Source organism: Rhinolophus sinicus, chromosome 1 (genome assembly GCF_057876585.1).
Source record: "Rhinolophus sinicus isolate RSI-liver-muscle chromosome 1, RSI-T2T, whole genome shotgun sequence".
NCBI lineage: Eukaryota > Metazoa > Chordata > Mammalia > Chiroptera > Rhinolophidae > Rhinolophus > Rhinolophus sinicus.
Genome location: NC_142501.1, coordinates 15,297,574 through 15,321,187, shown reverse-complemented (window position 1 = coordinate 15,321,187; position 23,614 = coordinate 15,297,574). Strand labels below are relative to the sequence as shown.

The 23,614-nt window shown below is 49.1% G+C and overlaps 1 protein-coding gene across 4 annotated transcripts in view; it reads left to right on the top strand.

The window, feature by feature from the left end:
- The first annotated feature begins 1,306 nt into the window (after nucleotides 1–1,306).
- Nucleotides 1,307–23,614, top strand: part of ABTB3 (ankyrin repeat and BTB domain containing 3) — a 278,896-nt gene continuing 256,588 nt past the window's right edge. For 2 of the 4 annotated variants that reach the window (XM_074326262.2, XM_074326261.2), the window contains exon 1: nucleotides 1,312–2,957. In XM_074326262.2, the coding sequence (XP_074182363.2) occupies nucleotides 1,817–2,957 (1,141 nt within the window). In that variant the 5' untranslated portion in view covers nucleotides 1,312–1,816. Of the gene's footprint in view, nucleotides 2,958–23,614 lie in introns of all 4 variants that reach the window. The other 2 variants (XM_074326264.2, XM_074326263.2) reach the window with 2 other exon arrangements.

Below are 23,614 nucleotides of genomic sequence, written 5' to 3'. Positions count from 1 at the left end.
GGATGGGTAGTTTTCAATTTCAAGCTCTAGTTAGTTGGTTCATTGTGGTGAATGGAACAGGTGATGGTGGATTTGGATTGACAGATATGAGAAACATCAATCTACTGGGTTATCTGAGAAAGTCTATTGTTGGACATTCAAACCAACAGTTCAGAAGCATGTCCTTCCTTCCTTCATTCACCCATTTGCAACAAATATCAGACTGAAAAAACCTAGTGTTACAAGGGCCCAGAAATCAACAGGCTCAGAAGGTGAGCCAAGGACCCAAGCCAGTACTGAGGGACCTGGGCTACCTTCCTACAGGAGGGCACTTCTAAGCTGAAAATTCTAGCCAGCCAGAGGAAGAGACATTGTGTGAGAGCTGGGGAGCCCCAGGTGAAAAAGATACAGGTTTCTGCCCTGGTGGGTGGAGACAAATGGGAGGCCATTTGACATAAACGCAACCAAGTTATGCATATGTTTTATCTTTCTGTAGTCAAAAAAGAATATTACTCTCTGTGCAAATTTATCCTTTTTAAGGCTAAGCTGTCTGGAACCAGACCCGCCAGGACGGCTAAGTGGGACATGAGCTTTCCCTCCAGTGCACCCCCCAGGGCTTTGAAGGATGGGCGCAGGGTCCTCCTGGCTACTAAAGGAAACCTAGTTAATATGCCCTGGTGGCAGGCGCCTATCCTGAGTGAGATTCGGCCTTCCAGTGGTGTTCATCGCTCTCGCCCCTCAGCTGGTCTGGTTTCTCATTTCCCTCCACACTGGGGAAACCGGGGCTGAAAGAGCGCAGCATTAATTGGTTTGGAACCCGAAGGCGGGGGAGGGGTGAGAGAGAGGAAAAACATGTTTCGTGTATTAAAGAGAAAAGGTAGTGAAATCCGAAACGCGGGGGCAGAGAGCGACCCCAGGCAGACACTTTTGTAAAAAGCTAGGGGGAGCAAACCTCGGTGAGTGGGTGGGGGAATCACCTGCCCGCCCAACCTACCACCTTTCAGTCTGGCACCAAAGCCAGGCGTCTCAGGTTCAGGGACAGCAGCAAGGGGGCAGTAAAGGCGTCTCCACGCTTCCAAAGGGCCCCTGATTCCCAGGCCACCTCTCCTCACTTCCTGCAGCCTGGATCAAGTCCGGGGGCGTGTGTGAGGGGCGGGGATGCGTGGAATTGAGGCGGGGGGGAGGGAGAAAGGGGGGAGTAATTAGCATACTCAGATCCCATTGGCTTTCTTCCGGTCCTGCTTTACATACGCCCGCCCCACTGGCTGCTGGGGTTTGCGGGGTTTGGCTAGGTTTGCAGCCCCGGCGATCGCTGCTGCGCTTCAGTGCGGGGTGGGCGGGCGCTGAGCGGGGCGGGGAGCAGGGAGCAGGGAGCCGGGAGCCGGGAGCCGGGAGCCGGGAGCCGGGAGCCGGGAGCCGGCCGAGCGGCTGCTGCAGCGGCGGCATCAGAGTCGATTTCCGTCCTTGGAAGCCCGAGGCCGGCGGCCGGCGGCTTCTGCGCCCAGCCAGGCCCAGGGAGGAGCGGGTTAGACACTTCATATTTTTATTTTGGAAGAGAGGAGCGAGTTCCGGCGTGAGCTTCACTCCCGGCCTGGCTCGCTACTCAGTGCGCCCCAGCTCCGACCCGCGCTCTGGAAGATGACTCCTTGGTCTGCTCTGTGTATTGGGGAGGCGGTGGCTTGGGGAGGCAGCCGAAAGTAGTACCACTTGGTAGTAGCGGCTGGTGAAAAAGTGAGCTGAGGCGGCGCAGACTCGGCTCTCCCCGCGTCCCTGCGCCCGCTGCTCCTCGCTGTTCCTTCTCGGCTCCCCGGCGGCCGCAGCATGAAGTGGCGCAGCGATGGCCAGGAGAGGTAAGAAGCCCGTGGTACGGACACTGGAGGATCTGACGCTGGACTCGGGTTATGGTGGCGCGGCGGACTCGGTGCGCTCGTCCAACTTGTCCCTGTGCTGTTCCGACTCGCACCCGGCGTCCCCGTATGGCGGGAGCTGCTGGCCGCCTCTAGCTGACTCCATGCACAGCCGGCACAACAGCTTTGACACCGTCAACACTGCCCTGGTGGAGGACTCCGAGGGGCTGGACTGCGCCGGCCAGCACTGCTCGCGGCTGCTGCCGGACCTCGACGAAGTCCCCTGGACCCTCCAGGAGCTGGAGGCACTGTTGCTGCGCTCGCGGGATCCCCGGGCAGGCCCGGCGGCCCCCGGCGGCCTGCCCAAAGACGCGCTGGCCAAGCTGTCGACGCTGGTGAGCCGGGCGCTGGTACGCATCGCCAAAGAGGCGCAGCGCCTGAGCCTGCGCTTCGCTAAGTGCACCAAGTACGAGATCCAGAGCGCCATGGAGATCGTCCTGTCCTGGGGCCTGGCGGCGCACTGCACGGCTGCCGCGCTGGCCGCGCTGTCCCTCTACAACATGAGCAGTGCGGGTGGTGACCGCCTGGGCCGCGGCAAGTCGGCGCGCTGCGGCCTCACCTTCTCTGTGGGCCGCGTGTACCGCTGGATGGTGGACAGCCGCGTGGCGCTGCGCATCCACGAGCACGCCGCCATCTACCTGACTGCCTGCATGGAAAGCCTTTTCCGGGACATCTACGCGCGGGTCGTGGCCTCCGGGCTGCCCCGGAGCTGCAGCGGCCCCGGCTCGGGCTCCAGCTCCGGCCCAGGCCCGGGCTCGGGCCCCAGCGCTGCCCCCGCGGCGGATAAGGAGCGGGAGGCGCCCGGAGCGGGAGCGGCGAGCGGCGGCGCCTGCAGCGCAGCCAGCAGCGCCAGCGGGGGCAGCAGCTGTTGCGCCCCGCCGGCCGCCGCTGCCACCGCCGCCGCAGCCCCGCCGACCGCCGCTGCCAACCACCACCATCATCACCACCACGCGCTCCACGAGGCGCCCAAGTTTACGGTGGAGACGCTGGAGCACACTGTCAACAATGATTCAGAGATCTGGGGGCTCCTGCAGCCCTACCAGCACCTCATCTGCGGGAAGAACGCCAGCGGTAAGTGGCCGCGCGGGTGCCGCCCTCTCCCTCCCAACCCGGCCAACTCTGGTCGCAAGTTTGCCTCGTGCCCCCCTTCTGTATGGCTCTGGCCACCAGCTGCTGTCCGTAGCATCATAGGGGACCACCGAGCTGGACGCCGCCGGAAACCCGCCCGTTTCCTCGCGTACTCAGGATCCGCGTACTTTGCGAGGCTCCTAAGGTCCCAAGTCCAAGAGCGCGCCGTTCCTTCCCCACTGTGAGAGGAGACTGCGGCTGCCTCCCATAGGCTGTGGGAAGAATCCAGCACCCATTTGGGGGGCAGGTTTGCGGTCCTTTGCGCCTAGTACATACTTCAGTCAGAGCCTTGTTTTTTGACCTTGAAGATGCCAACTTCCCAGGCGCGCGAATTTGGCTTCCTGGAATTCGCAAGGAGGCGCATTCCTCCCTCTGCAGCCCAGTTCGCTCACTTCCCCGCCCCCTCGGGGATACTGTCAGCACGCGGGTGGAGAGGCCCCGCGGCGCTAAGGGTAGAACGTTTAAGAGCTCTAAGGGTCTAGAAATAGTAGGGGAGAGGTGTGTGTGTCTGTGGGGCGGAAATACTTATAGTTCCCAAGTTTTTCCCGGGCAGTTTTTGAGGGCCAGAGCGAACAGCTGGGGGGTGCTGCACAGTGGACAGCCCCACTCCCCAATTTCGCGGTCCCAGCTTTCGCTGCTGTTAGTGCGCTGTGGTAGGGAGATGCAGCTAAGTGACAACCCACTTAGCTTAAGGAGCGCCACTGGGAACCCGGGCAGGAGGGGAGTGCGGTGGGGTTCTGGAGGGGGTTGTCAGGGCGTCGTTTCCAGCAGATTCTGTCATTCCTCCCGCATCCCCCAGTTTTGGAGGCAGGAGTTGGGTGGGTTTGAACCTGCAGTTCTGGCGGTGGAGGGGGTGGGGCCGGGGCTCTTATTTTCGAGAGCTTGAGCTGGCCGTCCTGCCTGTCTGAGAAAGCCGGAGCTAGACACTTCAAAGCTTCAATTTTCCACAGGAAATGGTAGAAGCGTAACTGGAGACTCTAAAAGCGAAATAAAACTTTTGTTACATATTCAGCGGTTTGGCCGGAGGTTGCGTGGTGGGAGCTGAAATGCAGTCTTTCTGGGCAGATTTCATTCATGTTGCTGCCTGTCGGTTACCCGGGGGCTGAAGGAGAGATGCGGCGGGCGCGGCCCGGCCTCTGGGGATGCCAAGTCTGTGCATGGGAGTGTGCGCGTGAGTGTGTGTGCGGCAGTGCGTGTGTATGTTAAATGTGCTTGTGAGTGCGCGCAGGAGCGAGCTGGCGCGCCAGGAGCGCCCCTCCAGTAGAAGCCCTTTGGAAACCCATCCTCCAGCTCTCAGTCCCTTCACCTGGCTTTGATCATAGTTGGGGGAGGGGAAGGAAGGAGCAAAGCGGGTGTGTGTGTGTGTGTGTGTGTGTGTGTGTGTGTGTGTGTAGGGGCGGGATCGCGACTTCCGCGTTGATCCCCAAGACTATTCGTGATCTCTTGGCCAGAGCCCTTCCCCCTCTGCTGCCAGTCGGGAGTGCAACCCCCTAAAGAGAAGGTATCTGTAAGGTTCCCTCCTCTCTACCCCGCAACAAAGTGAAAAATTCTGACCAAGATGGAAACACCTGGGAGAAGACATTGGTCTTTGTGTATGCTTCTTTAGAAGGGGTTGGATACACCTGCAGGAACTGTCAGCTTTGGACTGGATTTTTCCTTGTTTGGAACCCTATGTCCCACGAAAAGTACAGAGGGGCTTAATTTTCTTCCCATTGTCTGTGCCCACCGCCCTTGTTCTTACCTCCTCCATTACAACCCTCCTGTACTCCTTACTACTCCCCTCTCCCCCGCCCCCCCCCCCCACTCCAACCCTCACCTCTCCTGGGGCTGGAACCTCCTCTAATTTTTCCCTCAATGTTTCCTTTGGGAAGTGGGAGCAATCCCCTTAGGGAGCTCCAGTTTGGGAATCTGAGCATCCCGCTCTACCTTTGTCTTTGCAATTCTCTTGGAGTTACTATGATTTGGGGTGACTTGCTTTCCTTCTCTGGGCCTCTGTCTCATCTGTAAAAGAAGAATGGAGATCTGCCAGACACCCCAGGTCCTCTCGTAGCTCAGTCTGTTTATGTTAGGAGCCTCTATATTTTTTTCAAGTTGGTTTTACTTTTATGATCTTGAACATCTTTTAAAGACAGTGTTTGTGTTTATCCTTTTTGGAGTAAGTATAATGGAAGGAAGGAAAAGCCCACAGTGTTGGTTTTGGGCAGGGTGAGTGTGTGGTGCTTGGGGTTTGCTGCCATCACAGTGCTTCCCACACCACAGATCTTAACTTCTGGGCTTCAGGGCCCCTTAAGCCATCGCTTAGTATGAGATATACTATCATTTCATTGTGATCTCTTCATCTCTTTTCCTTGGGCTTGTTTAAAATGGCAGGTCATCTATGCGGAAGATTTAAGGAATGAGCGATTAATTTCTTAGGTATCCGAAACATACATTATACATCAAACCTATTTCTTAAACTATTTTGCATGGCAGTCTTTCTGATCTGCAATCCATATGAAGGCGCCCATGCCTTGCATAATCGATTTTTTTCCCCTTTAACTCAGTAGCAGCCCTTATTCATTCATTTGTGAATGCATTTGTTCAGCAATATTTATTGAGCAGTTACTAAATCTAATGACTGAGGGATTCCTGAGGTACAGAGGCAATAACAACTAACACACAGCCAACAGTACTCTGTATGTTGACCCATTTCATCTTCAACATTCACTTGAAAAGGCACTATTACCGCCATTATACAAAGAGGAAACTGAGGCACAAGAATGTTGCTTAAGTGTCTTGCTCTTTAATGACAGATGAGTTGCCTGCCTTCAGGCCACCCTCCCTGCCCTTCATTTCCTATGCAGTTGAACAGAGGCCCCTCACAGCCTGACATTCTTCTGTCCCAATTTATACACCTTTTGTTCTACCAAACTGAACTGGGCGATACCAAGTTCATGTTTGCACGTGCTCTGGCAAGCCTAAGAGAGGATCTGGTACCGAGATGGAGCTTATTAGATGCCTGTTGAGTTGAGCAAACTATTGTACTGTATTGCCCAATGATGGCCTGAAAGAAACTATGGATTTTTGAGTTTCTTGAATCATCTTTTCACGTCTTTCTACCTTGGTCGCCCCTTCTTACTGCCATCTCTGTGCCTGTCCACCCTTCCAATGTACTGCCAAGGCCTGAGGAATCATGAAACCAGTCACATGGGACTCAACTCAGAGAATAAAAGATAAATTGGCTCTAAGCAAGAGCTTGGTGGCTCTCAGAAATCACAGGCATGGGCTTCAGGCATGCACTTTGTGGTGATTGATTCTTCAGAGCTCGTTTTCTTCTTATGTTGATTTTTAGCTGTTTTGAAGATCTGGGGACCCCAGTGAGTGTTACATTTCTGTGGGCTTTTAAAATGTGGCTTGATTGATTTTGCTGAAGCTAACTAAAGGGCAGACAGAAGTGCTTCACCATGCTGGTGTATGTGTTAGTCATTTTACCTTAAACCCCCTCAGAACTGACCAGTTCCCACTCATCCTTGAAGACTTGGCTCAAGAAGGATCTTTCTGGCATATCCGTGAGGACTTACTTGATGCAGCTCTCCCCCATTCCCCAAACCTGGGCCTTACACACAGTCCTTTCCCATTCCTTGGGAATCCTGACCCTGACCTTGTTTTAAGTGTTTCCCCATCACTGTGGTGCCTCCAGTGCAAGCTTGTATCTTATTCATCTTTATATTTCCTTCCATATCACTCAGCACAGCACCTAACACTTTGTAGACGCTGAGTGTTGTTTGTTGTTTGTTGTTGGAAAATAACTGGCCCCCGTTAAATCTTTGGGATTTAAAATTCACCCATCAACATCTGTAACCAACATCTATAAAGGCCTCTAAAGTCAGACCCCTTGGATTTGACTTTCAAGGCTACCATTTTCTAGCTGTGTATTCTTAGGTATGCTACCTAACCTCTCTGAGTCCCAGTTTCCTCAGCTGTAAAACTGAGGTAATACTTACGAGGATTAAATTAGATCATGTGTATAAGGATTACAGTCTAGTGCCTGACACAGGACAGGGGCTAAAATGGTGCCGTTAGTTATGATAATCCAGACACAGTGGTACCTCTTATCACTGTCTCATCTGGATTAACTCATCCCCATGTGTTCAGTGTGGATGGAGCTAGCAGGGTGCAGAATTGTATGGGGGTGTGGGTTCAGAGGCATGTGCATTTGTCAAAAGCATTGCATTGTAAAATTTAGATATGTGTGTTTCACTGTATTGCAAAATATACTTCGGTAAATAAAGACATACAAAAAAAGGACAGCCCTAGGCATCCGTGAATGAAATTTTGTTTTAAATGCAGAAAGAATTTGAAGGGAAGAGTGGAAGAGGCAGCGTGGTGTGATGAAAGGGAGAGGACTTGACACGAAGAAAGATCTATCCTTGAATTTTGGCTCTGCTGCTTTCTAGCAAATGACTTAATTTTGCTGAATTTGGTTTTCTCATCTGTACAGTGAAGATTATCAAAAACAAAAACAAAACAAAACAAAAGACATAAAAAAGGAAGAAATCCGAACCTACCACATAGGGCGATTGAAAGGATTAAGTCAGATCAAGTATGTGAAAACGCCTGCCGCATGGTACCGTGTTTCCTGGAAAATAAGACCTAGCCAGACCATCAACTCTATTATATTATATCATACCCAGTATTATATTATACTATATTACATTACATTATATTACACCCAGTCTTGTATTATATTAAAGTAAGACCGGGTCTTATATTAATTTTTGCGCCAGAAGATGCATTAGAGCTGATGGTCTGGCTAGGTCTTATTTTCAGGGAAACACGGTAGTAGGCATGCCATAATAATGGCTTCCTTAAAAAGCAGATTATTCTGGCTGCTGATAATAATAACGCTTTGGGGATTTTGAATAGTCTCTTTCATTTCAGGGATCCCCAATCACTTTATAAACATTAATTAACATGAGCCCTGGTCTCACCAACACGGGCATGATGGGTGCCCCATAGATTCTGATTCTGCACTGAATGCTTACTGGGTAGTTTTCCTGTTCTCGAACTGGCTGTGCTGTTCTATGGTACATCATCGCCGTGATGAACAAAAATGTCACAGAAGAAACCTTGCTTCTTATAAAGAACAGCAAAAGCTATCTCCTGAGCTAGCCGCAGGAGTGTCTGTGGCTCACAGAGCACGTTTTTAATTAACTAGCTCAGTGTAAATTAAAACTTGGAATTTGGGTTAGTGGAGGGTTATTTGGTTTTCTACACAGACTTGCCAGTTCAGAGCTGGGGCATTTGCAAGTAGGGTGTTTCCTGAAACATAAAATAAAAATAACAACAAAATAAAACAATGGGGGACCAACCTGGAGACCTGGGGTCAAGGATGAGGTTGCTGATGGTCTCTGAATAGGACGAAAGCCTCTAATTCTGGGTCTGCTATTTGTGACCTTGAGCCAGGCACCAATAAAATAGGTCTGATTATCATCTACTGGGAGGTGAATATAAAATAGTAATAAACTTTGGAGTCAGATACACCATAACTTGCAGTTTTCCTATCTGTAAAATGGGTATTGTAATAATAATAGTTATACTTGTGTCGGGTTTATTACATGTATGTACCAGGTACTGCTTTAAAAGCTCTCTGTATTATAATCATTACAGTTACATTGGCTATTACAAAAGACAACCCCTATATCTCAGGAGCTTAATACAACAGAAGGGCATTTCTTACTAAAGTCAGATTGGGAGAAGGGAAGAGTGGGAGGAGGCAGGAGGGTCATTTAGGTAACAAGATTTTTGCCGTCTTTATGGTCAACATGTGGCCTTCAGGGCCTTCCTTGGACATTCATCCAGCCAATAGAGGAAGAAGGAGAGTGTGGAGGACCATAAAAAAGGTGTTATGAGCTCAGCCTGCAAGGGACCACCTCACTTGTGCCCAAATGTCATTGGCCAGATGTGTCATTGGCCCCTGGCCACCAAACATCTGCGTGCATCCTTCTCACACATAAAACATGTTTCTCTTTCCACAAGGGAGAAAACTCCTGTTCTGTCCAGTCACGGCTCCCAATTTCTAGTTCAGGATCTTTGGTGAATCTCTGTCCTAACTATTGGATTGAGTGTGGCTACTCACGGTCCAGGGACCCCCGAGCCAAAAGAGACATCTTATCTGTCACTCCACGTCCCCCAACCCATTAGGAAAAGGCAGTAGTGGAAGTCACATAACTTAACAGTGACGAAATCTTGCCATGCAGGCACTGTGTGGTCCTGCCCTGGAAGTGGGTGAGGTTCCTTGCTTAAGCCCTCTGTGAGAAATTTCCTGTTTCACTCTCCTTGGCTCTGCCCCGTGGGAGGGTTTTCTTTGTCCATTATTCTTCTTGGCCACACCTGAAGTGGACCTTAGGCAGTATGGTCTCCTTCAGGAGCTAAATCTTTTGTAACCTAGTTCCTGCACTCGGGACTTTTAGGGGCTCAAGAATTGTTTAAAAATCCAGGCTTACAGATTTTGCCAATGCAGTTCTTTCAACAACTTAAGATCTTCATCTCTGATGTCTGCTGTGCCAGTAGCCACACCCAAAGTTACTGCTGAGACCTCATTCTGAAGCCTGGAGTATTTTTGTTGCTTTCTTAACCCCATGCCTCTTTTTCAATTTCATGGCAGCTACCTTGAGGCCATCAGGCTCACGTGGAAGTTTATACCTGTGATCTGATCTTTCACTTAAACATCTTCTCCGTCTCTTCTCTGATTGTTTGAGGTCTAGAAATAGTTGTCTTTTTCACCTCTCCACTATTCCTTTCCAATTTTACTTGCAAACTGGCTAATTCATGCCTGAGTTCCTCTCTTTTCCTAATACCATGCTAAACACAGCCAGAAACAATCAGCAAACTCGATTACCATTATTTTTTCAAACCTCTTTAGAGCCTCCAAGCTCAGTAGGTATGAGTTCTGCCTTCTAAGTTTTCATAGATGATAGTTTAACCAAACATTTTCCTGCTGCATAACAGGGGTCTCCAGTTTTGCAGTCTCTAATATCATAACCTGCTATCTGACTTGTAAGCCAATGTTGCATATTTACGCACCCCACTTATGTGTGGTACCAATTACTTTATTAGTTAGGGTAATGCTAACTCTTCTGTCAGATAAACCCTAACATCTTAGGGCTGAACACAGTACAATTTGTTTTCTCATTCAGGTTGAGTCCAGTTGAGGTCAGGGGAGGGAAGTACTCTGTTCCGTGGCAGTTGATGGGGTGCTGCCATCTGGTCATGTGACTCCCAGGAATTTCCCTGATTGGGGGAGACAGGAGTGTAGAGGATTGGGACATTTTTATAGGACAGTCTTGGATGTGGTGTTATTAATTTCTTCTACATTCCAATGACCAGAACCTAGTCATATGGCCTCAACTAGATACGAAGGGGCTGGAGATGATGGGCACTGGCAGGACGGCCACTGCCAGCCACAACTCTACACTATTGGAGGGGCAGACATTTTTGGTAGAGTGCTAGATACCTCTGCCACCACATATTATTTGAATCCTAAGCGCAATTTATGAAACAGATGCTATTCTGATTATTCCCATTTTATAAATTAGGAAGTCAAGGAACAAAACATTTAAACAATTGGCCAAAGGTGACATGATTAGCAAGTGTTTGTGTCAGATTTGAATGCAGACAGCCGTCTCTGAACTGCCTTATAGAGTGTTTATATATATGAAAAATGTAGTGGGTGCAAAGTGTTTTTCCCAGTGTCTCACACATGGTACACATGTAACAACTGTTATCGTATTCTGGAAGTGGGGTGACCCAGTGTGAAGCTCTCAGGCATGGGTAAATAGGACTCTGAAAGAGTGGGTGCTCCAGGCAAATTGTACTGTGCACCTGTCTCCTCCCCTCCGCCATCCCCTGTGTTTTATCCATAGGAGGACTGACAGCTGCTAAGCCAGGTACTGTGCTAGGTTTTTCACACACAGTACCTCATTCAGTCTGCGCCCTGTTTTTGTGAAGCGGGTGTTTCTTATCCCCATTTTACAGGGGGAATCTCAGAAAGGTCAGTGACTGGTTTGAGAGACCATTGCTACTAAGGGGTAGAGTTGGGATTTGGGCTCCAGAACCTGCATTCTGGATGGCTACGCACAGTGGTGAAATTGGGTTCAGAGGAGCCCCTGAGAGGAGCCCAGAAGGACGCCAGTGCAGCCCAAAGTGTGTGTGGGGTAGAGGGCAGGGCTTGCCTTGGTGCTGGTGGTCACGGTCAAGGACTGTCTTTGTGTCTAATGAATGTAATGTGGTTACATTTTTAATTCCCACCAACTTCCCTTTCCCTGGCTGCCCCGTGACTCACTGCCCAGCTGGCCATGAGGTTGCCATGTAGCCGCCTCAGCTGAGGCCCCAGGGCAGTGGGTGGCTTTATGGTCTCCAGGGTACAGCTCTGTTCATAGCTAGATAGGCTCAGTGCCAGAATAAGCACGGGCCTTCTCACAAGAACTAATGCAGAAATCCGTAGTATGGTGGGGGATTTGCCCTGGTCCTCCCTGTGAATCACAGAGCTGGGTTTTCCCAGACTCTGGAGTTATGTGGACCAAGGTTCAAATTCTGGCTTCACCACCTATAAACCGGGTAACCTAGGGCAAGTTAATCTTTCTGAGTCCCAGTTTCCTCATCTGTTAAGTGAGGAAAGTGGTAGTACTCTCTCCTAGGCTCATTGGGAGAATGAGATGAGTTAATTCATGTAAAAACCCTTAGAGTAGAACTGTACACATCATAAATATTCAATGTCTGGTAGCAATTATTTTTATTAACGAGTGCTTAAGAAGTGCCAGCTCTTTGCTTCAAGATCTGCTCCCTGCTTCATTTATTGAGTGTCAGGCTTTAACTAGTCTGCCAGACACCAGACTTCCAGGGTTTGACCATTTATTAGCTGTGTAAAACCCAGCTTTGGACAAGTTACCTAACCATTCTGTGACTCAGTCTTCCCCTTTGTTAAATGAAAATAATAGGAAAACTTAATTCTTAGGGCTGTTGGGGGAAGTACCTGACATAGAAATTGCTTAATAAATGTTGGCATTATTGGATTTTATTATATTCATTATGACCTTTTTTTATGGGCATTGTATTAGATATTAAGCAACACGGTCCCTGCGCTCGTGGAGCTTGCAGGCCTGTAGTGGACTTCATTATTATTTTTATCAAATAATCATGCAGATATAAATTTACAACTGTGCCAGTTGCTGCAAAGGAGAGATGCATGGGGCTCTAAGAGTCTTTACTGAGGCTCCTGATGTATTGGGAGAAAGGGAAGGCTTTGCTAAAGAAGTGCGGCTTGAGTGAGATTGAAGCATGGCTCGTTTGGTTGGAAAGGTAGAAGAGTACTCCATGAATGCAACAGCAAGTGCAAAGGACCTGGGGCAGAAAGGAGCATAATGAGAAGGAGAGCTGCCAGTGTGGTTGCAATGGGAGAATGAAGTGAGGGGAGCTGCGTAGAGTTGGTACAAACATGTGCCACAGTAAGAGCTTCTCTTTTCCCCAGGACACAGGAGAGGCGTTGAAGGGCTTTCAGGAGAGAGATTCTATGATCAGGTTTGTGTTCTTAGAAAGCTCGTTGTAAGCTGCCATGTGGAGAGCAGACATGAAGGAAGGGAAGGGTGAATATGGAAAGGCCAATTAGGTGTTACCACCCCCATCTTACACAAGAAGAATCTGAGGCAGTGAGACATTTAGTAACTTGCCCATAGTCACTAAGAATAAATGGCAGAGTGGGATTTCAGCTGAAGGCGGGGGGACTTCAAATTCTTCCTTGTCCCACCCATGTCACGCCTCATCCTTAGGGAGCCTTTGGTTCAACTTTCACATTTTACAGATGGGAAAACTGAGGCCCAGAGTGAGACACAGGCTTGCCCAAGGTGACACAGAAGAGCTGGAACCAGTATTCCAGGTTTCTGGATTCTTAGCCCATCTGTCTGTTGTGATGTATTGTCTCCTCCAAACCAGATTGCTCCTGGGAGGCAGAGTGGGAGGTGAGAGGCTGCCTGTTGAGAGCAGTTTTGGAGATTAATTTACGACTGGCTGTGATATCTCTGGTTTTACTCTCCATCTCGCAGTAAAAGACATGCTAGTCTGGAAGCATGTGGAGGTCCCCATTAGCTTGTGGCTGAGCCAGTGAAAGTAATTACTGTGAAGATCAGGTGTGCTCAACGCAGAATCAAATCAGCAGTTCCCCCAGTGCATTGCCATCTGAACGCAAACCAGAGACGCAGCTTGATGGGGCCGGCCCAGTGGCTCAGGAGGTTGGAGCTCCGTGCTCCTAATGCGAAAGGCTGCCTGTTCGATTCCCACATGGGCCAGTGCCAGATGGCTCAGTTGGTTGGAACGCCAAGGTTGCCGGTTCGACTCCCGCAAGGGATGGTGGGCTGCGCCCCCTGCAACTAACAACGGCAACTGGACCTGGAGCTGAGCTGCGCCCTCCACAACTAAGATTGAAAGGATAACTTGACTTGGGAAAAAGTCGTGGAAGTACACACTGTTCCCCAATAAAGTTCTGTTCCCCTCCCAAAAGAAATATTTAAAAAACAAAACAAAACAAAAAAACAATGCTGGCCTCGGAGGTGGAAGTTGCTTGGATCAACTGGATTTTTCGAGTGGCAGGTGTCATTGTTTTTTCCTAATCCCCACTTGCAGTACCATCCTGGGGGTCAGAAGCATGTAGACATGTTACCTCTTCTCTCTTCATGCCTCAGAGAATTTCTAGTATTGGGGAGCGGGCACAGCTGTTCCCTTCTCAGCTCCGTGCAGCCTTTTCTTTGCTGACTTTGAGGGTGGGGCCTGAGAGCAGAACTAGACATGATTCCTGCACTCATGCGGTTTGCAGGCCTGAGATGGGTGTAGTTTATTCACAAATCCTCACTCAGATGTTAAACTGCACCCAGGTCAGTAGCTACTTAGAAGAGGTTCCCGGGGCCATAGAACGAAGCCTTTTCAGACTGTGGGGTGAGGTCCAGGGAGGTCCAGCTGCCCTTCCCTTGTGCTTCCAGGGGTGTGTCAACGTAAGAAACCTCCAAACCTGCAGAGAGAAGTTTAAGAAGTTTATTTGAGCCAAACTGACGACAATTGCCGGGAAGCAAAATCTCAACGGATTAAGAAAATGCTCCGGAGAATGACAGTTTTGCAGTTTATTTTATGCATTAGAATCAAAGGAGGAGATGTAAGGAGGGTTATATGAAATCCATTTGTGGTGGATTAAGGGGGCAGGAGAAAGCAAAGTGAGGAAATCTCTGGGATTGGATAAAACGTAAAATGGACAGATACTTTTACATTGGTGGGTATAGGATAGTTAATAGCATTTTACAGCACGTAGAGATGGTATTCGGGGAACAATATAGCAATGAGGGGTTCTGTGGTTTTGTGTGCTGCTGCTGTGGGTTATGCCCTGAGGGGTCCAGAAAAAGGGATCACTCTGACATTCCAAGGGTACGTTATCTTAGATGCAAAAAGACAATAACAGACAGGCTCATTTAAGGTAGAGATCGACCTTTGTCAAGGAAGTTACAGGCCAAGGATGTGACTGCCCGCCATGACCCACTTTTAGTTAGGAATTTTAATGTTCAGACATATGTGGTTAATTTCAGTCTCTGAGTTGACCATACAGGCCTCCCCTGAGCTTGTCAAGTTTAGTGCGTAGCCCCTTCTTCATCCACAGATGGCTGTGGCCAGCACCAGGACACCAGACATTTGGGGGTCTGGCGTGGAGTTAGGGGTTAAGACTCGAGATTCTCCTTCCCACACTGGAGGCATGTCCTCAGGGTGGGGATGGGGGTGGGGGAGGAGAGCCGGGAATCTCATCCCTGAGTCAGGGTCTCTGCATCTGCTCCTCTCTCTTTAGGAGCCGACCCGGCCCTCCTCCTGTTCTCTCCTTTCTGCAGCTGCCATCTTCCGGGCCAGATGACCAGACCCTGGAGGTTTCTTATTCAGACCACTGGGGCAGTCTGGTGTGGGTGAGGGGCTAAAGGGGCTGCTCCGAGTGGCCAGGTGTGGGGCGTCCCCGCTCGCTCTTCCCCCAGAATTCCTATATTCCTCCCCACTTGCTCTCATTGCTCTTGCTGATTTCTGCCACTGCTCCAAGTTTTCCTTTTTCCCAGCATGAGACCCATGGATGAAGGGACAGACCAAGAGCAAGCTGGTGATTGCACATCATGTGGAACCGCTGGCTCTGGGCAGCCGGGAGCCTAGGGGGTGGGGTGCGGGGTGGAGGAGGAGGGGGGTGTGGGAAGTTCCTCTGAACCTTGCAGTCAGTGGGAAGGCTTCAGCTCAGCCCTAGCAGTGCTGTGTGACCTTGGACAGGCCCCTGACTCCTCTGAACCTCAGCTTCCTCTATAGGAATGGGAAACAATGATAATACCAGGTTACGTATTCATGGAGTCACAAGTATCAAACGAGGCAGCACTTAGTAGTGGAAAAAGCTACCTTTATTGAGTGTTTACCACTGTATTAGAGTTTTCAAGAGAAACGGAGCCAACAGGATATACAGATAATACATAAGAGGAGATTGATGATAGCAATTGGCTCACGCAGGTATGGAGGTCAGAAAGTCCCACAATTTGCTGTCTGCAAGTGGGAGAACCAGGAAAGTTATTGATATAATTCAGTCTAAGTCCTAAGGCCTGGGAACCAGGGGCCACTCGTTAAGTCCTGGAGTCTGAAGGCCCGAGAACCAGGATTTGTTGCCTTTGAGCTTCCTAGTAGCCTGTGCAAAAGGAGGGAGCTCAAGCAGATACTCAGTTCCTAGTATGATGGATGAGACAGAAGTCAACTAGCTGCTGTAGCTGTTCCTGCAGCTTGGGCCTGAAAGAAATGTCTCAATAGGAGACGAGAAGCAGTGATTAATTTGCACTTAGCACCCTCACATTTCAGCCCATGGTGATTGAGGAAGACCCAGGAGAGTCTCTTCTTGATTTGTAAAGTATCTCTCCTTTCCCTGCTGCCTGCACCCCTTCCCTCATTCCTTATCTTGATAGTCCAGTTGTTTTGATAGGTACATAAACATAAGGCCAGGAGTGAGGCAGCCCATCAGGGTCCCTCGTGTTCTGATGGAGGAGTTTAGGGTGAGAAGCTGGCCTGGAAGCTTATGTCTATGACAGATGGTCTCCCAGAGATAAGACATGAGTTCATTTGTGTGAAAGTGTGTAAGTTCTCCTCTTGTGGGGGAGGGGGACGGGAAGCAGCCTAGGCTCTGTCCCTGCAGATCTGGTCACCAGCAAGCTGGGGTGTGAGTTTGGGGAACAGGAGAGAGCTAGGTGGGGCCTGGGCTTAGGAGAGATTGGTACCAGTGTGGTCAGATAGGACAGCGCTTGAGAGTTTAAGGACAGAAGAGGGCACGCTGTGTGATCTCAGGCAAGTGATTTAACCTCTCTGGACCGTTTTTTTCATCTGAAAAATCCCAAGACAGTTTTGAAGCTCAAAGAAATCATCCGATGTGAAAGTGATCTACAAGCGGCAGATAATCATTTGTTCGTTTGTGCAATCAACAAATATTTATTGAGCGCCAACTATGTAGGAGGCATGGTTCTGGGCACTTAGCATACATCAGTGCCCAAACAGACAAAAATCTTTGCCTTCATAGAACTTGCATTCTAGTGGGAGAGACCCTAAACGATAATCATAAGTAAACAATATAGGATGTTAGAAGGTGATACCTGCCATGGGGAAAAAAATAAATCCGAGTGGGAGCTGGGAAGATAGGGGACGGTGGGTTGTAATTATAAACAGTGTGGTCAGGGTATCTCATTGAGAAGGGGACATTGGCACAGAGAGGTGAAGGAAGTGAGGGATTCAGCCACCTGAGCATCTGGGCGAAGCGTGCTCCACAGGGAGCAGCCAGTGCCAAAGCCCTGAGGTAGGAACAACAAAGATGCCTTTGTGGTGAAGAGGGAGTGAGCCAAGAGGGAGTAAGAGGTGAAAGCAGAGAGTCCCGAGAAGCCAGTTGGGGTAGGTCCTCATAGGCTACTGAAGACTTTGGCTTTTATTCTTAGTGAACTGAGAAGCCATTGCAGGATTCGGAGTAAAGATTGACAGGTCGGCTTATGATTTATAAGGACCACTTTGGCTGGTTGAAAGCAGGCTCTACAGGAGCCAGCGTGAAGGCAGAGAGACCATTGTGTGGAGGCTCTTACAACAATCAAGGCAGGCGATGATGGTAGCCTGGACCAACATGGTAGCAGTGAGGTGGGCTAAGAAGTGGCTGGATTTGGGCCATCATGAAAAGCAAGAGCCAACACGATGTTAGGTGTGGGGGGTGGGAGAACAGGAAGAGTCCAGAATGATTCCAGGGTTTTCGGTCTGAACAACGAGAAAGATGGAGTTGCCATAAACTGAGATGGGGTGACTGAGGAAAAACCAGGTTTGGTGCTGGAGGAGGGCCCAGGTTACTCTGGGACATGTGAAATTTGAGGTGCCTTTCAGATGTCCAGGCGGAGCTGTCAGCTCGGTAGTTGGATGAACATGGCTGGTGTTCAGGAGAGGGAATGGTTGGAGATACAGATTTGGGAGTTGTGAGCATCTGGATGGTTTTCAAGGAGACAAGACAAGGTCACCTAGGGAGTGAGTGTAGAAGAGACAAAAGGACCAAGGGCCGAGCCCTTCCTTGGGCCAGGCAGAAGAGGAGGAACCAGCAAAGGAGACTTGAGAAGGAGCAGCCAGTAAAAAGGAAAACCAGAAATGTCCTAAAAGCCAACAGAAGAAAGTCCCTAGAAGGAAGAAGTGATCAATTGTGTAGTGTGGCATGCAAGGTACTCACAGCTGAGGTACCCCCCAGCTGTGGGGGTATTTCTGCCTGCAGCCCCTGGGGACTGTTTCAGGCCCAGTGAGCGAGCAGTAGCAATGTGCTAACCAGAAGGATGTCTTCAGATGTTTTTCTCAAGGGAATGAAGACAAAGATGACCTCAGGATGTTATCTGTAAACTGAGGGGATTAGGCCAAATCGGTGACTTCAGTCTGGGCTCTCAGGAGTTTTGGGGTTCTATAAAGGGCCTTCGGGACCTCCGTGGGGGTCAACTGGGGAGGCGTCCCATCCTCACCCTATACACACACTTCACTAGTGTTGCTACCCTTTCATCTGTTTTATATACATTGGACTTTTGCATAAGGTATGTTTGAGAAAGGGATTCTGTTGCCAAATAGAGTTTGAAAAGCCCTGGCCTGGGTGATTAGCAAGTCGTCCCTGCTCTGCCATCCTGGCAGGCTCAGGCGACTGGGAGCAGGGATCCACCCCCCAGTGTGTCTGTGCTTTGGTTGTGGCCAGGAGAGTGCGTGTCCCGCTGAGGCAGGGAGAAGTACTGAGCAAGGGGGGGTGCGGAACCGTTGCAGAGCTCTAGTATCCAAAAGCGATGGAAGAGAGAAGGAAGGGAATGAAGAGAACCCATGTGAGAAACAGAACTGATAGGATTTAGGGGCCAACAACTAGATGCTTCCAAGTTGAAGATGACTCTCCTCTCCCCCTCATCACGATTATTTGCAATTCTGCCTTTTTTCTTTTCTTTCCTGATGCAAAGCTCTTCTTTTTATCTCACCTTCACAGCTGCACCCTCACCTCCCAGGTGGCATTTGTGATACAAGGGAGCAGAGGTGGAACTCACCAAAGCTATCTCTGACCCGACACTAACCCTGCCCAGCCAGACACTTCCCAAGCTCCCATGCCAAGGTGTTTGTGTTCATTTGTCAGAGTTGGCACATTCGCCTGTGGCTCTCAAAGGTCAGCCCTCTAAAACTGGCTTGCTTCTGTATTAAAGAAATACGTTTATTTTTTCCAAAGAAGTGTTGTGGTTAAACCAATTTTACAAAAACAGAAATTCCTAAACCTCGGTGGAGAAGAGGGTGACTTTGGGTATTGTGACTTGTGTGGTCTAAGTTATTTACTCACTAAGACGCCTAGTCTGGTTGATGTTACAGAGAGGCGTTCTGTGTGGTATAGTCAGTGGTGCTATGTAACCGAGGGTTTGAGCTCAGATACCCTGGGTCACATCCCAGCTTCCTCCCTTACTGTGCCCCCTTGGGCAAGTATTTCTCTCTCAGCCTCAGTTTCCTCACCTGTAGGAGTGCCCACCTTATAGGAGTGTTCGGGGATAAAGCGAAATGCCACGATGTGTATAAGCACTTAGTGTGGCAGCTTTTTTATTGGGATTCTCACTTCCCAGTCATCTGAAGCCTCTATGACATCACTCATCAGGTTATACCAAAAAGCCCACTTACCTGCTCACCTTTACAGGTCAGACTATTTCTTATTCACCTTCGCGCCTCCAGTACCACATCTGTTGCACACTTAGCACCTAAACACATTTGTTCAGTGAATGAATGAGGCCATAGACTGTAAGCTCCATGTAAGCAGCGATATCGGTATGTGTCTGTTTTATTCACCACCATCACCCCAACAGTGAGAACACTGCCCACACATGGTGGGCACTGAGTAAATATTTGTGGTCTGTGAAATGAACCAGAAATCAACAGAACTTCACTGACAGGCAAACCAAGAGCCCCCTGCTAACTATTGGCTAACTGGCTGGGAATCTTCCTCTGTATTTCTGAATTCTCAGCCTGGAAAATCTCTCCTTTTCAAAGCTTGCTTGTCTTTGAAGAACAGAAAAGGAATGACTGCTCATTATTCCTTTATACCCACGTTCTTCCTGTGAGACGACACCTCGCTGTAATTCAAAGTTGAAAGCTGTGTTTGCCTAGCTGTGTCTTGGATTTTTGAGCTGGGAGAAGCCGGCTCCTGGTGCAGCCCCGCTGCCTTTAGTCGGGGTGTCAGGCGGATTTTGCAAATCAGACACCTGAGAACCACTGGAATTAATGGATGTGTGTAGGGCCCCTCAGCTGCCGGCAGATGGGTGAGTGTGGTGGGTGAGGGAAGGTTCTGAGCTTTACAAGCGGAAAGCCCTCACTTCATGGCTGGGCCTGGACTACAGCTGCCTGAATCCCCAGGTTGATGTCCACGCTGCCCCAGGAAAAGAAGAATCAAGGCTTTGTTCTCTTTCCTTAGTTGTGCTTAACACCGGGTCCTGTTCATTGAGGTCTGCCCTGTGTTAGCATCTGTGCTGAGCACTCTTCCTAATATTCTGTCAGCTTAATCCTTCCAACCCCACCCGTGAGGTCAGTGTTCGTTTCACTGCACAGCCTAGGAAAGTGACTCAGAGAGGCAAGCAAGACTCACTCAAGGCGACGCAATAGGGGTACAAGAGATGGGGTTCTTACCCAAGCCACCTGGCGCGTCATCAGTAGGTACTCCCACTAACCTGTGTTGGCTGCCTGTGACAAGGGTGCAGTGGGACCCATGGAAAATTCCTTAAATGTTCTGATGACCCTAAGACTGTCTAGATTGTGCTGAGGCAGCTGGTCAATTCCATGGGGGTGGGGGCGGGGAGGAAATCAGCCATTAGGTGAACAGTCAGTTTAATCAGATTGGCAACATAGGATTGTAAAGATAAAGCAACCGCTTGTCCAATCCACCCACTTCTGACTCATTGTTTGTGGTTTTGTTGGTCTCTCTCCATCTCTCCCTCTAGTCCTGTATTCAGGACGCACTGTTTCCCCGAAAATAAGACCTAGCCGGACCATCAGCTCTAGTGCATCTTTTGGAGCAAAAATTAATATAAGACCTGATCTTATTTTAATATAAGACCGGGGAATAATATAATATAATATAATACAATATAATACTGGGTCTTATATTAATTTTTGCTCCAAAAGACCCATTAGAGCTGATGGTACGGCTAGGTCTTATTTTCAGGGAAACATGGTAGTTCAGTGTCTACTAAGTGCTAGGCACTACCATAGCAGGAAAAGCACACACCACTGCCAACATCTAGTCCAGTTTTGTGATTGGCAAGACCAGAACCATTTTTTTTTTTCCAGAATAGTGTGACACCGATTGATTCAAATACTTAATCTGAGCTGGTTTAACCTAATGTTGCTATTGACTAACTCAAGTTGGCCTCTTCTTACCCCTTCTCCAGGGAACAGACTCACCTTCTAATTGAGTGGAACGGAAGCAAGGGGCCACTGGAGGAGATATTTACTCTTTACAAGGCCACAACACCTTGTAATTTTTTTTTCATTTTTTTTTTTTTTTCAATTGGGGAAGAGGAACAGGACTTTCTTAGGGAACAGTGTGTACTTCCAGGCCTTTTTTCCAAGTCAAGTTGTTGTCCTTTCAATTTTAGTTGTGGAGGGCGCAGCTCAGCTCCAGGTCCAGTTGCCGTTGTTAGTTGCAGGGGGCGCTGCCCACCATCCCTTGCGGGACTCGAGGAGTTGAACCGGCAACCTTGTGGTTGAGAGCCCACTGGCCTATGTGGGAATCCAACCGGCAGCCTTCGGAGTTAGGAGCATGGAGCTCTAACCACCTGAGCCACCGGGCTGGCCCAACACCTTGTAATTTTGAACCCCACAACACCTTGTTATTATTGAGTCTTTAGACTTGCACGGTTTACAAAGTCTCACCAACCATTTCTATTGCTATTCCTAACAGCCCTGTAGTAGGTGGGTGGTTAGGTATTAGTATCCTAATTTTGCATAAGAGGAAGCTGAGAGTGGGAAAGGAGAAGTATCTTGCCCAAGGTCATCTAGTAAGTGGCAGCACAAGGCATCTCTGACTTCCGGTGCTTCCCAATGCCACTCTTTGCACGTTGTTCGTGCTCAAGTGTTTTGAGAACCTGGATTAAGTGTCTCAGGCGCGGGAAAAAGAGTACACTGGGGCCCTATCTGAGGGCTAATCAGGACGTGGAGTTTACCCCAGCTTTTGGAGCTTCCAACCTTTGGACGTATGGAGTTACTCTGACCCTCCCCGGCAACCTCTCAGGCCTCCATGGAACCATGAGTGTGACAGGCGTTTACCCTTCCATCTTTAGCTGTGGGAGGGAAAGGGCCCCCACCCCAGAGCATTATGATTTGGGCTTCAGATGCTGCTACTTGAAGGTCAGGAAGTCCTTGGGATGTCCATTCAGAAAGGAGTGTGGGGACTGTGGGAGCTCTGGTCATGAGAGCGTCTGTTGGTCTAGGCAGAACACGGCCTCTTAGCCAACTTCCCACTGGCCCACAAAGAAAGGGCCGCCATCTTCGGCTACTGGAGCCTCCCCCTGGTGGGACTTCCTAGAGGAATCTGTGGCCCAACCTGAGGAAGCTCTTTCTGAAGGAAAACACCAGTGCAGAGGCTCATGAAGCCCAGTGTGCCTCTGCTCAGCTGCAAAATCAATTCTGTGCCCGTAGAAAACAGGTCTCTCGGTGTTGCACTGGGTACGTGAAAAGGTGGGGCATGCCCATCGGGAGCCATGCTCCTTCGTAGGTTTCTGACCTTTATTGTTTTCAATTTGCTAAAAGTTTTCCATTACAAAGACATTTCTGTTGCAGCCAGAAATCCTTATGTATTCTCTTCACAGGGTCTCTGTTTTGGAGCTTAATCACTCATCATGTTTTCCTTAAAGTAAAATGAGTTTTCTATGAAAGAAGAAGTAGGAGGTTATTGATTGTACATCATACATCAAGGAAAGCTTCAGTTTGTTTTCATTTGGAAGAAGCGAGGAGAAATATTTGTTAACCACAGCAGTACCCGGGAAACAGGCAGCTGCTGTGCGTAGTGTGTGTGTGTGTGTGTGTGTGTGTGTGTGTGCGCGCACATGAGCCTATATCAGCTCAACAGAATTGTGGGAAATCAGACATTTCCCATAGCTTCTGGGTTTAGGCTGAATTACAATAGCTAACATTTTGTAGACTGTCATGTAGGTAGTTTTAATGTCTTCCTAAACTCTGGTCTCCCCACCTGTGGAGGTACCTACCATCCCCATTAAATTTGTATAATGGCTGGAAAAAGTTTGTAATTATTTTGCTGTGTGTGTCTTACCTGATTTTTATTGGTGGGCTCTGATTTATCTGCCGTCATCATCATGTATCCTTAGGAATTCTTGGAAAAGGAGAAAAAGCTAACCAGCGAAAACATCATGAAATTTTTGTGAAGGTTGAAGTGCGCAGTTCATGACGTTGACTTCATGTTACGGGTTTTAGTCACTTAATTACGCAGTAATTAATTATGGCTTTGCAGTTTTCTTTTCATGTTTTGGAGCTAATAATTTTGACTTTTAAGGCATTGGCTATTTTTTGTAGGCTTAAGAAGGCCCAAGGAGAGGCCCTAGAACTGAGTTGCCTAGTGGGAAAAAAATGGTCTTGTGCTTGTGACATCAAGTAATCTCAGAAAGGTTACTCTGCTGAGGCCCCCTCACCCCCCTGTGCCCCCCACACACTGTGCAATCATTGAGATCATTAGACTCGAGTATAAAACCAAACGATGAGCCGTCCTGCCTCTCCCCACTTCTGGTGGAAGGTGTCACATGTTGCCTGTGAATCTGGACAGGAAGTTTGGTTCTGCTGGCGTTTGGGCTCAGTGATATAGGGTGAAACCGCAGCTGCTGCCAGTGACGTGGTTCCTTGTCCGCCGGTCCCTTTTCCTACAGCTACACGAAGCATCAGTGCAGCCCTCAGGGGTTGGTTAAGGGGCCAACCTTACCATTTTAGAGAGAAGGAAAAAAGTGAGCACCAGGCAGGAAAACACCACTCCTGGGACACTCACCAGAGACTTCTCAGGACGG